The 12,827-nt window shown below is 49.3% G+C and overlaps 1 protein-coding gene across 6 annotated transcripts in view; it reads right to left on the bottom strand.

Moving 5' to 3' along the window:
- TTC7B (tetratricopeptide repeat domain 7B) overlaps window positions 1-12,827 on the bottom strand; it is a 273,770-nt gene that overhangs the window by 245,516 nt on the left and 15,427 nt on the right. For all 6 annotated transcript variants that reach the window (XM_086709020.1, XM_086709021.1, XM_086709022.1 and 3 more), the window contains exon 2: window positions 4,664-4,818. In XM_086709020.1, the coding sequence (XP_086565146.1) occupies window positions 4,664-4,818 (155 nt within the window). The remainder of the gene's footprint in view (window positions 1-4,663; window positions 4,819-12,827) is intronic.

Genomic DNA, 12,827 nt, shown 5'->3' with positions numbered 1-12,827 from the left:
CAGGAGCTCTCCAGGAAGCTGCACTGTCCCGCAGCCTGCAGCTGGGAGGGGGTGGGCAATGCACAAGTCACCTGCCAGAGCATGGCAAAGCAGCTGTCCTCCAGGATGGTCAGCTTCCAGGCATTTCTTTCTTTTTTCTTCGAGTACAGTTGGCACACAATGTTACATTAGTTTCCAGTGTATAACATGGTGATTGGACAACTCCGTAAGCTAGGCTGTGCTCACCACAAGTGTAACTACCGTCTGTCACCAGAGGATGCTCTTAGGATACCATTAATGTGTTCCCTAGGCTGTGCCTTTTACCCCCATGACTTCTTCAGTCCAAAACTGGAAGCTTGTATCTCCCGCTCCCCTTCACCCAATTTTACCCACCTCTCCCTCCCCTCCCCTCTGGCACCCATCAGTTTGTTCTCAGTATTTATGAGTCTGTTTCTACTTTTTGTTTATCTGTTTACTCATTTGTTGTTTTTTAGATTCCACATATAAGTGAAATCATAACGTTATTTCTCGAAAGGGAACAGGGGCAACAGGCAGCACTGGAGAGATGGCAAAATGGGCACAGGAAGTGAAGGGAACAAAGGGGTTTCTTTTTCATTTAAGTTCACTCTTATTCTTTTTTAAGTAGGCTCCACGCCCAATGTGGGGCTTGAACCCACAACCCTGAGATCAAGAGTGTCATGCTCTAGGGGCGCCTGGGTGGCTCTGTCGGTTGAGCGTCCGACTTCGGCTCAGGTCATGATCTCACGGTCTGTGAGTTCGAGCCCCGAGTCAGGCTCTGTGCTGACAGCTCGGAGCCTGGAGCCTGCTTCGGATTCTGTGTCTCCCTCTCGCTCTGACCCTCCCCTATTCATGCTCTGTATCTCTCTGTCTCAAAAATAAACGTTAAAAAAAATTTTAAAAAAAAAGGGAACAAAAGAGTTTTAAGTGGGGGCAGTCGGGGGGGGGGGGCACCAATGCAAGAAATTAGAATTACATCTGCAAACGCAGAAATCAAAGCAGACTTAAGAGAAAAACAGCGATGACAAAGCACCCACCGCTGGGTTCTCCACCCAGAGGAAAGGCTTCCTGGACGACTAGGCTGTGTCTTCCTTCCTACCTCAAGCCCTCCGGCACCGAGACCACTGGCTTAAAAGCAAGGGGGAGGGGCGGCGGAAGCTGGTGTCTAAGAGGCTTAGCGCTTCATCCTGGGACAATGAAAAGGTTCTGGAGATGGCTGGTGGAGACGGTTGCACAACAGTGTGAATGCACTCCATGCCACTGAAACTGTATACTTAAAAATGGCTATAACGCTAAATTTTGTGTTACGTATTTTTTACCAACAGAAAAAGATTTTTAATATTCAGCTTGAAAAAAGTGTAAGTTTTGTGTTTTTTTTGTTTTTTTTTTCCGAAAAGAAAAGTAGACTACGAGGCCAGATGGAAAAGATCTAGGAGCCTGAAGAGAATTACAAGCGGAAAGGCACAGTTTAGATGCAGGGAACAGCCTTGCTGGGTGAGTCCAATCGGCCGCAGGCTGACTGACGGAGAGCACCTCCCCCATGGTGTTCGGGCGTGGCCTTGCCCTTGATAAACACAGTTCTCTTGACTTGAATCAGAAGCAGGGCTCCTGACTCCCAGGTCAGGCTCTTTCCGCCACGCCACATCGCCTCCTTGCTCTGGTCATTCCTGCCTCAGTCCACGTGTGTTTTGTGGTCCTTCCTGCCTCAGTGCACGTGTGTTTTGTGGGTACCTTGTCTGCACTGGGCTTTAGCAAGCTCCCAACCAGGAGACAAACCGACGTAAGGTCAAGAAGAGAGGAAGTTTCCCGTACAAAAGTTGTGTGACTCTGGAACACTCTGTATAGGGTAGAGGAAGCAACAAAATAGTAGGAGGAGAACATTCCTCCAGGTAGAACCAGTAAAACAGCAACAAATGACAGGTCCCTGGTGCTGTGTGGCTGTGAAAGAACTTCCACGTCCGGGCCTCAAACAACCCTGAGCTAACTATATGCTTACAGATGAGCAGCGTGAAGCTCAGAGAGGTTAAGTAACTTTGCCGAGTCACACAGCTTATAAATCCAGAACTGGAACACAAACTCAGGCATTCTAACTTGAAATTCCGTGTTCTTACCACTACACTGGGTTGTAGAGGGTGGAGAGCAAAACCCAGCAGCACCTGGTAACACAAAAGGTCAACTTTTCACCATGAAGTTAGGGGTCTGGAAGAGGGGAAAGAAACTAGCCAGATGTCAGGCCCGGAGCGGGATCCTCAGCCTTTCTCCCCTAACACACAGCCACATCCTCTTGGAGTAGTGCTTGAATCTGACGGCTGCCACTGTGAAGCGTGGCCCCTCGTGTCCACTGTCCTTCTACCCCTTCGCACTGATGAACACCTGCTAGTATCATGAGCTGACTTGGAAGAAAAGTGTATCGTGGCCCCTGGAAAGCAACAAGGAAAAAGAGAACATGTGTTTTTAAAGCCCCACCTGCAGCACCAAGTGCTTAGTAAACTGAACTTCCTATGTTAAAGTGAATGCTCTCAAGCCAGCCTGTGAGGGGCCTGGGGCTATGTCCACTGGAGACAGACATACACAAAGGCCATTTTGAAAGGAGGCTTTCTGCCAGGGTTTCCAGAAGCCTGCAGCCACATAACTGATGAACACTAACACTCACGTATTCTAATGCTGCCCACACCCTCAACTGCTCCGGGGCCAAGGAGGTGATCAGATAACAGGGAGGAAGGACATCTCAGAATGAAAGCTTGCAGGCTTGGAATATACTGGAGCTGGGAGGGTCCAAGCTCACCCCTCCAACAGCCCACCCCTTTCAAACCAAGAGAAGCTAAGCCCCAGGGAGGGAAATGATCTCCTTGGGGTCACACAGCAATTTGGGAATAGGCACAGGTTTCCAAAACAGATACAGAAGGTAAAGTCGAGGAAAACATGGCCTCTTGGGGTGGGGGGGAGGGGATGTGCACAAACAGGAGAGTAAAGTCCCAGAGGATTTGGAGACAGGAAGTAAAGAAAAGGGAAAGAGAAATCATCCAGGTCACAAGCAAAGAGATACAACTCAACAACAACAAAAACCCAACCTGAATAAAAGCTGGCCAAGGCACTTGAATAGATATTTCTCCAGAGACCTACAGATGGCCAATGAGCACATGACAAGATGCTCAACATCACTGATCATTAGGGAAATACAAATCAAAACCATAATGAGATACCACCTCAAAAGTATTAGGATGGCTACTATCCAGAAACAACACACACACACACACACACACACACACACACACACACACACACACAAATACAAAATGCTGGCAAGAATGTTGTGAAATTGGAACTCAGTGTTGGTGAGAATGTAAAATGTAAAATAGTGCAGCTGCTGGGGAAAACAGTGTAACAGTATGGAGGTTCCTCAAAAAATTAAACATAGAATTAGCATATGATTCAGCAATCCCACTTCTGGGTATATGCCCAAAAGAATTGAAAGCAAGATCTTGAAGAGATATCTGTAAACCCATGTTTATATCAGCATTATTCAAACTACCAAAAGGTAAAAGCAACATCAGTGTCCACCGATTGATGGATGAATAAACACAACGCAGCTTAAACACACAGCAGAGTATTATTCAGCCTTAAAAGGGAAGGAAATTCTGATACGTGCTACAACATGGATGAACCTCAAGGACATAATATTAATAAAATAAGCAAGTCATAAAAAAAAATGAATACTATACAATTCCACTTCTATAACGGATCTGGAGCAGGTAATATCATAGAGACAGAAAGCAGAATGGGGGTTGCCAGGAGCGGGGAGAAGGGGGAATGGAGAGTTAGAGGGTAATGCGTAGAGTTTCACTTTGCGATGATGAAAAAGTTCTGGAGCTGTGATAACAGTGAGGGGGGCACAAGAGCACAACGGCAGCTAGAGAAGATGATGGGAACGGGCTAGGTACGGGCAGCAGCCTGCAGAAGCGATAAGAGCCAGCCTTCGGGGCCACGGGATGTGCAGAGCCCCGCAAGCGAGGTAACGGTGGGGAGGGAGGAGGGAGAGCGAAATCCAGATGAAGGGAGATTCAAAGGAAGCAAGAAAGGACTGTGGTGAGAGGGAGAGGGCAAGCTGGGTGCAGAGACCAGAAGACAGAGCAGGCGGACAGCAGAAGGGTAGCACTTCAGGTTTCTGTGCCGTGAGGAACAGGTCATTGCTCAGGCAGAGGGCAGTTCCTGTCCTGGCTCCTTCCCACACCAACGTACCAGGCCTGCGGTCACCAGCAGGGGCCCCACACAGTTCTCAGGACATGCATGTCTCGGGCAGGAACTGGTGGTAAAGGGCACTCCTGATCAACTCCTCTCCTCCCTACAGTGGGCCAAGGTGGCAGGTTGAGCTCTGGGCCTCAGACGGCAGCTTTATCCAAGCACCTGGGGCAGATGATGCTTCAGGATAATGTGTCGTCGAAGAATCACCAGAGAGGCCCCTAGGAGCCAGAAGGCCCCCCACGGTGGTCAGCCAGCCGTGGGTCCGGCACAGCAATCGCGCAGCGGGTCGGCCTGCTTCCCAGAAGCCACGGCAGGGTACAGACGTGCTCCCCACCTGCCCGGCTCCTCGTAACTGCTCACTGCCCGGAGCGGGGCGGGCCCAGCGTCACCCCTCCGCCCCCCGCATCTCGGGCACCCACAGTACCTTCAGGTTCCCCCGGTCCAGGGCGGCGGTCAGATGCTTGCGGACCTCGGTCAGCTGGGGCCTGGGGCCTCGGGGACTGGCCCCCTGCCGTAGGGGGTGTTCCTTCAGGTACTGCTCCAGCTTCGACTCCCCAAGGAGGAGCTCTGCCATGTCATCTGCAGAGAACAAAGCGAGAGGCTAAGTGGGAAGACCCCCCAAGGACTTCAGGACCACCACACCCTTGCACCGTGCCCCCAGCAAGGCCCTTCTGGAACTTCATAACCTTAGATGGAGTCCAAGGAGGCACCATCTTATGGTGAATTCTGTTCATTAATAAGAATGTTCCAGGGACATCCGGGTGGCTCAGTCAACTGAGCGTCCGACCTCAGCTCAGGTCATGATCTCACGGTTCATGGGCTTGAGCCCCACGTAGGGCTTGCTGCTGTCATCGCAGAGCCCTCTTCAGATCCTCTGTCCATCCCTGCTCTGCCCCTCCACGACTCATGCTCTCTCTCAAAAATAAATAAACATTAAAAAAAAAGAATGTTCCAGAGTTTGTACTCAGACAGGTGGTAGCTCATTCCTTTGTCACACATTGATTGAATCTAGAAAGACTTGATATATGTTAACAGAGAGAGCCCAAATTCAGTAGGAAAACACAAAGTTGTCTTACGATATTTTTCAGCATGATCTTTATAAAACAATACTATGTATTTTCCAAGAGCAATGCGGTGAAATCTCCTAGTCCTGTTGTGTTCTATGGCCTTATAACGCGGAGGTGAGCTGGCAGAATATCTTCTACAGTCATTTTTTTATTATTATTTTTTTTACATTTATTTATTTTTGAGAGACAGAGAGGACAAAGCACAAGTGGGGGAGGGGCAGAGAGAGAAGGAGACACAGAATCGAAAGCAGGCTCCAGGCTCTGAGCTGTCAGCACAGAGCCCGACGCAGGGCTCGAACTCACAAACCATGAGATCATGACCTGAGCCGAAGTCAGACGCTTAACCGACTGAGCCACCCAGGCGCCCCTACAGTCAGATTCTTAAAACGAGTTGTGTCAAAAACACCTGAGTTGCATGCAGTCTGTTTCTGCCTAAAAGTCGAAGCTATATAGACACGGACAGCTGGGAATGTCTAGATGCAGGTTTTACCCCTAAGAGTATACTACTTATGGTTGCAATTCTGCTAATATCCGTGCTGGCTTGTTAATTAGAATGAAGAGCTCACTCCAGAAGTAGCGCTTTGGGATCCGCACATCTAGATGCTCTGAATAAACCCAGAACAATTCATACACCAGCCTGAGCATGACGTATTTCTGCTGTCATGGGACAGGATGCAATTGTATCAAGATGTAAGAGCGACAAAACAGGTCTGGAAGGATATATCTCCAATCCATGACCGTGGTTACCACCGGGATGCAGAGCGGCAAGGACCTCAACTGGAGTAAAGGGTCAAAATGGACTTCAGTTTTACCTTTAACATTCCAGTCCCAGAAAGGAGAACAGATTTGCCTATTGTTTAGGTCATCTAAAATTAACTCAAGAAAAAAAAATCACAGAGGACCCGCTGAGATTCTGGGTGGTAGGTCCACTGAAGGCTGCAAGCTGGAACGAGAACCTTCCCAAGTCCTGTGGTCAGTGACCCAGATCTGCCAAATCTAAAGTTCTCAGCAGTGCCTCTGTCTGTGCACCAGGAAGCCTAAAATAGTCTCTTAGAGACGAGACCGAGGGTCCTAGGATAAGCCGAGCAACAACAGAACAGGGCTGACATAAGTGACTGAACACAAAAATTCTGTAAGTGTCCAAGAAGAAAAAGCAAATCACCTACAAGATGAGGGGGAAGATCAGGCAAGATCCACAGAAGTATCCTGAACCGAAGACAGTGAAGCCACGTATACAGAAGGCACAGGGACACAAAAGCGTAGCCCAAGTACACATTCTTGAGAATGAAACCCAGCTAATAAAGAAACTCGGGACTCAGGGGTGAAGGATATGTGGGCAAAGGCCTGACAGGGAGGGTCCACACATTAACCTACAGGATACTAGGTGCCTACAAGAATTACAGTTAAAGAACAGACTGTGACTGCTTTAAACACAGTGCAAAAATGACAATATATCAAAATTGGGAGGAGCTTTAGAGCACCATCTTTCAAAACACGGTAATATAGGCTTAAAGAAAACACACACACACACACACACACACACACACACACACACACACACGACTCCAGTCTTTTGAAGAGTTGATTGAACTCTTTTAGGAAGTGATGCCGTGTGCCGAAGCATTTATCTGGAGTTCAACAATTCCCTGAGATTCACTTTTGTTTCTTTTTTCCCATGAGTACTTATTAATACTTTATTTTTCAAATCGAGAATGGCTGTGCCCAAGACCTGTGTACAAGCCACACGTTATTTTAAAAGTTGCAGTCGCTATTGTAAAAAAGGAAAAAGAAACAGGTGAAATAATTAATTTTGATAATATCTTTCATCTAACTCAATATATCTAAAATATTATCAGTTGAACAAGCAATCCATATTTTTTAACTACTGGCATAGTTTATGTTCTTTCTTTGCATTGTTTTCCAAATCTAGGGTCACCTGGATGGCCCAGGTGGTGGAGCATGTGAGTCTGATCTCTGGGGCGTGAGTTCGAGCCCCACGTTGGGCGCAGAGCTTATTTAAAAAAAAATTAGTAAATAAAAATGAATTTTAAAAAAAAAGCTTTCCAAATCTCATGGGTACTTCGCACATATGGCACATCTCAATTCTAACCAGCCACCTTTCAAGTGGTCAGAAGCTGCCCGTGGCTGATGGCTGTGACGTTGGACAGGAGTGTGCGATCACTCTTCATAAAAGTCTGCCTGCTTACCTTTATTCTGTTTTCCTAAAAACATGTCTAGAATGAGTATCTCTTAAGAATGAGTAATAAAAATTTCTGAATGATAGGATTTGGGGTAATTTTTTAACTCTGTGTAGTTTGAATTGTTTTCATTGAGCAGAATTGTTTTACCTTAATATTAGGAAAAAGTGCGAGTCTTCTTTAAACACTGGAAGTATATATGATGGGACAGGAACAGTGGTTATTTCTGGGGTGAGACTATTCATATACACGGACTTTCTTTTCTGTAGATTTTAAATTTCCAAAAACTAAAATAACGTTAGATTCAGAGTTATAGATATAAATCCCAGTTTGTCACGTTGGGACTGGGGTTCTAGGATTTAACCTCAGTGTTCTGGGGGGGGGGCGGGGGGAGCAATTTTAAGAAAGTCCCACTGTACGTGTGAACTGAGGATTCCTCGCTCCGCATTTTTCCCCACTCCGATTAACTCCCCACTGCGGGCTCCCCTGACCTACAGCTGAAATGGCCGTCCCCAGCAGAATCGCTAGGCCAGCAAGCAGAAAGGACAGCAGATCGGGCCCTCTGCTGTCTGCCACCTCTTTCTAGTTGTGCGACCAGGGGCACATTGCTCACCCTCTTGAAGCACCAGCCTCCATGTATAAAATGGGAAGGATACTGTGACCACAGTGAGACCGTGGATGGGAGCTAATGCATTCTCGGGGAGGGACATGCTGTGGCGTGGCCTGCCATGCCTCTCAACTAGACGCTACAGGATGAGTAGGATCTGGACTGGCAAATAGCACAGGGAAGGACAAACCAGGCTGAGGGAACAGCAGAGCACAAGGAAGGTGCAAAGGCAAGGAAAGCGCACCGGACCAAGTGGCCGGAGAAGAGGGTGTGGGCGAGCGGGAGGGCAAGAACGGAGACTCAAGAGGGGAGCAAAACATGGGACTAACGGTTCCCCTCTCCCCGCTGAGCCCCATCTCCGTGGAAAACAGGTTCCGGCCAAGTTCTCCACACGTGGGCCCAGTGAACCTCCTCCACGCCTCTGGGATGACTCGGAATGCGGAGAACACATCCACCGCTCCTTGATAAACACCTACTGATCTTTTGGGCACTGCTCATCTCTCCCCGCACGTGCCCTATCCCACGCCACCCCCGGCTGCCACCAGGAACCTCAAGCACGCCAGCCTAGGCCTTTACTTATCTGCCCCTTCCACACTGAAATGAGAGGCCTGAAGGAAGAATCTCTATGTCACTTGTTTTCAGTCTCAGGGCCAACCAAGCGTAATGTCTGGCACAGAGCCAGCGTTCAATAAACGGTGAAGTAACTCAATGGTAGGCCAAGGCACTTGGACTACACCCTCCAGTGTTAGGTCTGGTCCTGCCTGTGGCAGAATCTGCCAACTGTCCCCAAATATTCATTCTCCCCTTTTTCCTTTAGTATTAGAGTCCCTGAGTTTTATCCATGCCCATAGCTGTCAAGGTAGAGACTACTTCCCGGGCTCCCTGGGGGCTGGATGCTAAGTTGTGGTCAGTGGGATGTGAACAGAGTGCCGCATGCAGCTTCTCTGCTGGCCCCACAGGAAGTGAGCTCACCCTCCGGTTCCTCCTCGCCCTACCCCAATAGCTGGAAAGAGTCCGCGCTGCTGAGAAATGGCGCATCCATTCTAACCCTCCAGATGGAAGCCATCTACTGAGGACCACAGAGCAGCACAACATGAGGAACCTCGGTCTCCAACACGCGTGAACTGCCACCAAGCCCTAGACCGCTTATGATCAATCACTGCATGAGACAGAAACATTAACTTCCACTTGGCTCTTGTTGTTTAGTCACTGTCACTCGGACCTTAGTTACAGTGGCCAAACTGCTATCCTGACTAGATCTCCCGACCACCAAACAGGCTTTCAGTTGAGAATGGCTATCTGAGAACACCTCACCGAACAATACTCATTCCCAGGGTCCCTCACGTCTAAAAGGAATTTCCACAGAACCCAACTGAGGGCTTTGGTAGAATGCCCCGACGTCCCACCTCTCCCATTTCACGGCTTGTATATCCTAGGCTTGCAAAAATATTTAAACAAAGGACGACATAAAGAGACGTATAAAGCTACCACCTTAGTGCTTTGTAGGATTTACAGACTTTTAGCGTATCGATCTCCGGATAATGGAGGAACACACCAGTCTTGTTGCCAAGCTGTGGAGGGAGCCCAGCTCTAACAGAAACGCTGGACGGGCCCTGGGAAAGGTTCACTGAGAGGAAGAGGCCTTGCTCAGAGTGAGGAGACACGGTCCCTTCCCTCACTGAAGCTCCACACGACGCAGTGGTACTGGAGACGTGCACAGTCCTGGACTGGAGGAAGAGGAGGAGACAAAGCCTTCACCAGCAATGTTACAGGTACGTGTTCACAAGCAGAAGAAACAGAACGTGCAAAGGCATGGCACAGCCCCGCTGTTCGGGGAACTCCAAGAGCTGAACCATGAAGGGCAGACAGGGGAAGAGGGGAAGAGTTGGGATTCCCTGCCAGGTCGGCGAGGATCAGCTCCTCAGTTCCCAAAGGAGCCGCGCGCTCTGAGCACAGAGCGGCTGCAAATTGAAAATCTGAAATGAACGTAGCGGCTGCAAAATAATTTGTGAAACTTTAAAATTGTTCAGGCTCCAGGGAATCGCCCAGGCAAATTATGTTTCCTTTTCTCTCCTTCCAAAAAGGTGATTTCTCTCTCTACCACTCACTCTCCCAACCAGGAGGGCAAAGATCTGAAAAACATGCTATGAACTCACGCTGGAGAAGTTCCACGGAGGCTGCGAGGTTCCATCCTCAGCCGGCGCTGCCGGCTCTTGTCAAGGACCCCTGGGTCCCCAATTCAGAGGCCACGAGTGACAAAGGACACAGATGTCACCTAGCCAGTTGTTACTGTCCATAGCATGTCCAGCTACATGCTAGGAAAGTGAGGCACAAGGGGAAAAAAAAACGGCACCTCAGGGCATGCAAGAAAATTAATTCCAGCTGGATTAAAGAATTAAGTATGAAATAAAAGAGAATAAAAAGTTAAAAACAGACTTTCGCTTCCAGCCAAGATGGAACAGATTTACCCTCCTGTATAAAATAACCACAAACACAGGGCGCCTGGGTGGCTCAGTCAGTTGAGCGTCCGACTCTTGATTTCAGCTCAGGTCATGATCCCAGGGTCATGGAATCGAGCCCCATGTCAGGCTCTGCTTTGAGGGTGGAGCCTGCTTAAGATTCTCTCTCTCTCTCTCTCTCTCTCTCTCTCTCTCTCTCTCTGCCCCTCCCCTGCATGTGCGCATGCACTCTCTCGCTCTCCCTCTCAAGTGAAAAAAACAAATAACCATAAACACAAGACAAAATATGTGAAAAAACAATTTTCACAACATTGGACGTGGGACAACAGAGAAAAGTGGTCCCTGAAAAGTGGGGAGCAGACAAGGTGAGCTCTGTAATTGCCTTGAGAGTTTCTGGCTACACCACTGGAACAAGGAACCCTTACATGAGGATTCCACCTCATGAAATACTTAAATCTAAGTATCTCTCCCTACTCACTTGCCTACTCACACTCACCAGGCACAGGGTAGGGCACAGCCAGCCATCCCACCCTGCAGGGAGCACAGCAGGACTGCATAGTGGGACCAAGGGTGTACTTTCCAGAATGGAAAAGCCTAGGAGTACAACGTGGAAGACAGGGCTCTGGCCTCAGGCAGCCCCAGGCTTAACGTCGGCTCCCTAGCTTACTTAGCTGAGCGGCTCTGGGCAATTTACCTAACCTCTCTGAGCCTTAGTTTCCTCACCTGGCAACGGCGAGGATTAGACGTGGGTGTAATGCACAGAGTACAGAGCAGGTACTGAATAGATGTGAGTTACGATTACTGTCATTGCCATTCATTTTGGACTTGCTATCTCCCAGAATGGTTATGTTGCATCTAGGAGGCCAGAAAGCTCTAGGGGACACAATCCCTGTGCTCAAGAGGCCTGCGATCTAGTAGGACGACAAGAATGTTGTATAATCTTACTAGACAAGCCATGCTGGGCTCTTACTAAATGCCGTGCCGTGCGCTGAGATATCACATCACCCCGTTAGTCCTCCAAACCTCACTAGGACCTATTCTCAACCTCCATCCTCACGGATGGGGGACCAGGCACAAGAGGTGAAGCCATGTGCCAAAGGTCACAGGGCCAGTCAGTCCTGGAGCTGGAATTCTGAAGCCAGGCCGTCTACCTGCGCCGTTACCCCGGCGCGTCAGGCACGAACCGTGTGGACATCAGCATCCAGCATAAGAGGACCCAGCTTCCCTCCCAAGCAGCCATGTGACGCTGGCCAAGCCATTTCACCCTTCTGCCGCAGGGCTGCGAGGGCCGTTCCTAAATCCCTTCCTGCTCGGCCTGCCAGGACTGTCAGGTGACCAGGGTGAGGAGGGACTCAGGGGTGCTCGGGGCTGGTTTCCACCTTTCCCACGGGTATTTTTCAGGGTTTAAGTGAGGCTGCAGAAACCAGCTTCCCAGGGACTTAGGTAGAGATAAAGCCTGAAGCTGAACAGAGACTGCTCCTGGGGACCCTCACTGAGAAGCAGATGGGGAATCGGCCCCGGGCGAGAGCCCTGTGCTGAGCTTCATCTGCAAACAGACAATCCCCGAAGCCTGGCGGCTGGCCCTGCTCGATGCCCAGGCGGCCTTGGCCTCCCTGATTCCCCCAAGGAGGGAGGCGCTGTGTGGCCTTTGCCACTTCAGGTGACTGCCCCCTCCTCCCAGCCTTCTCCCTCACGGGATAAACAGCTGACACCCAGAGACTGGATCAGACGCGGAAGAAAAAAGCTTAAGGTTTCCGCTCTATTCCAGGGAGTACGTGACACCAATACAAAAAACTCTCAACAACTCGCATTTGTCAATAGAGAAGCATTTAGGTCTATTCAAACCAATCCCGCGGTGGCTCCGATCCAAGAGGAAAAACAAACCCCTGCTCAAGTCCAGCCGTTGTCCGCGTCCCCTGCCCCTCCGTTGTTGCCCTGCGAAGTCAGCCTGGTTCTCCATTTCTTGGTCTCAGGACGGCTTCAGTGAATTTCGTCTCATTTACTTGGCTTCTTGTAAGTCACAGGTACGCCAGCACCTACAGGACTTGTCATCCCCTCCCCACCAGCAAGTGACAGAAAAACAGACACTGGGATACTGTCGGCAGGAGCATAAATCGGTACGAGTGTCGACCGAGGGCAATTAGCAACATCTACAGAACGATTTATGTACCTGCACCATCTGACCCAGAAATTCCAGGCTTAGGAACTTATCCCATACATACGTGCACTCCTGAGCACCTACGTGTACCAACGGGGA

The sequence above is a fragment of the Puma concolor genome, chromosome B3 (assembly GCF_028749965.1).
Source record: "Puma concolor isolate L17-30 chromosome B3, mPumCon1.1.hap2, whole genome shotgun sequence".
Lineage (NCBI taxonomy): Eukaryota > Metazoa > Chordata > Mammalia > Carnivora > Felidae > Puma > Puma concolor.
This window is presented reverse-complemented; position numbering and strand designations above follow the sequence as displayed.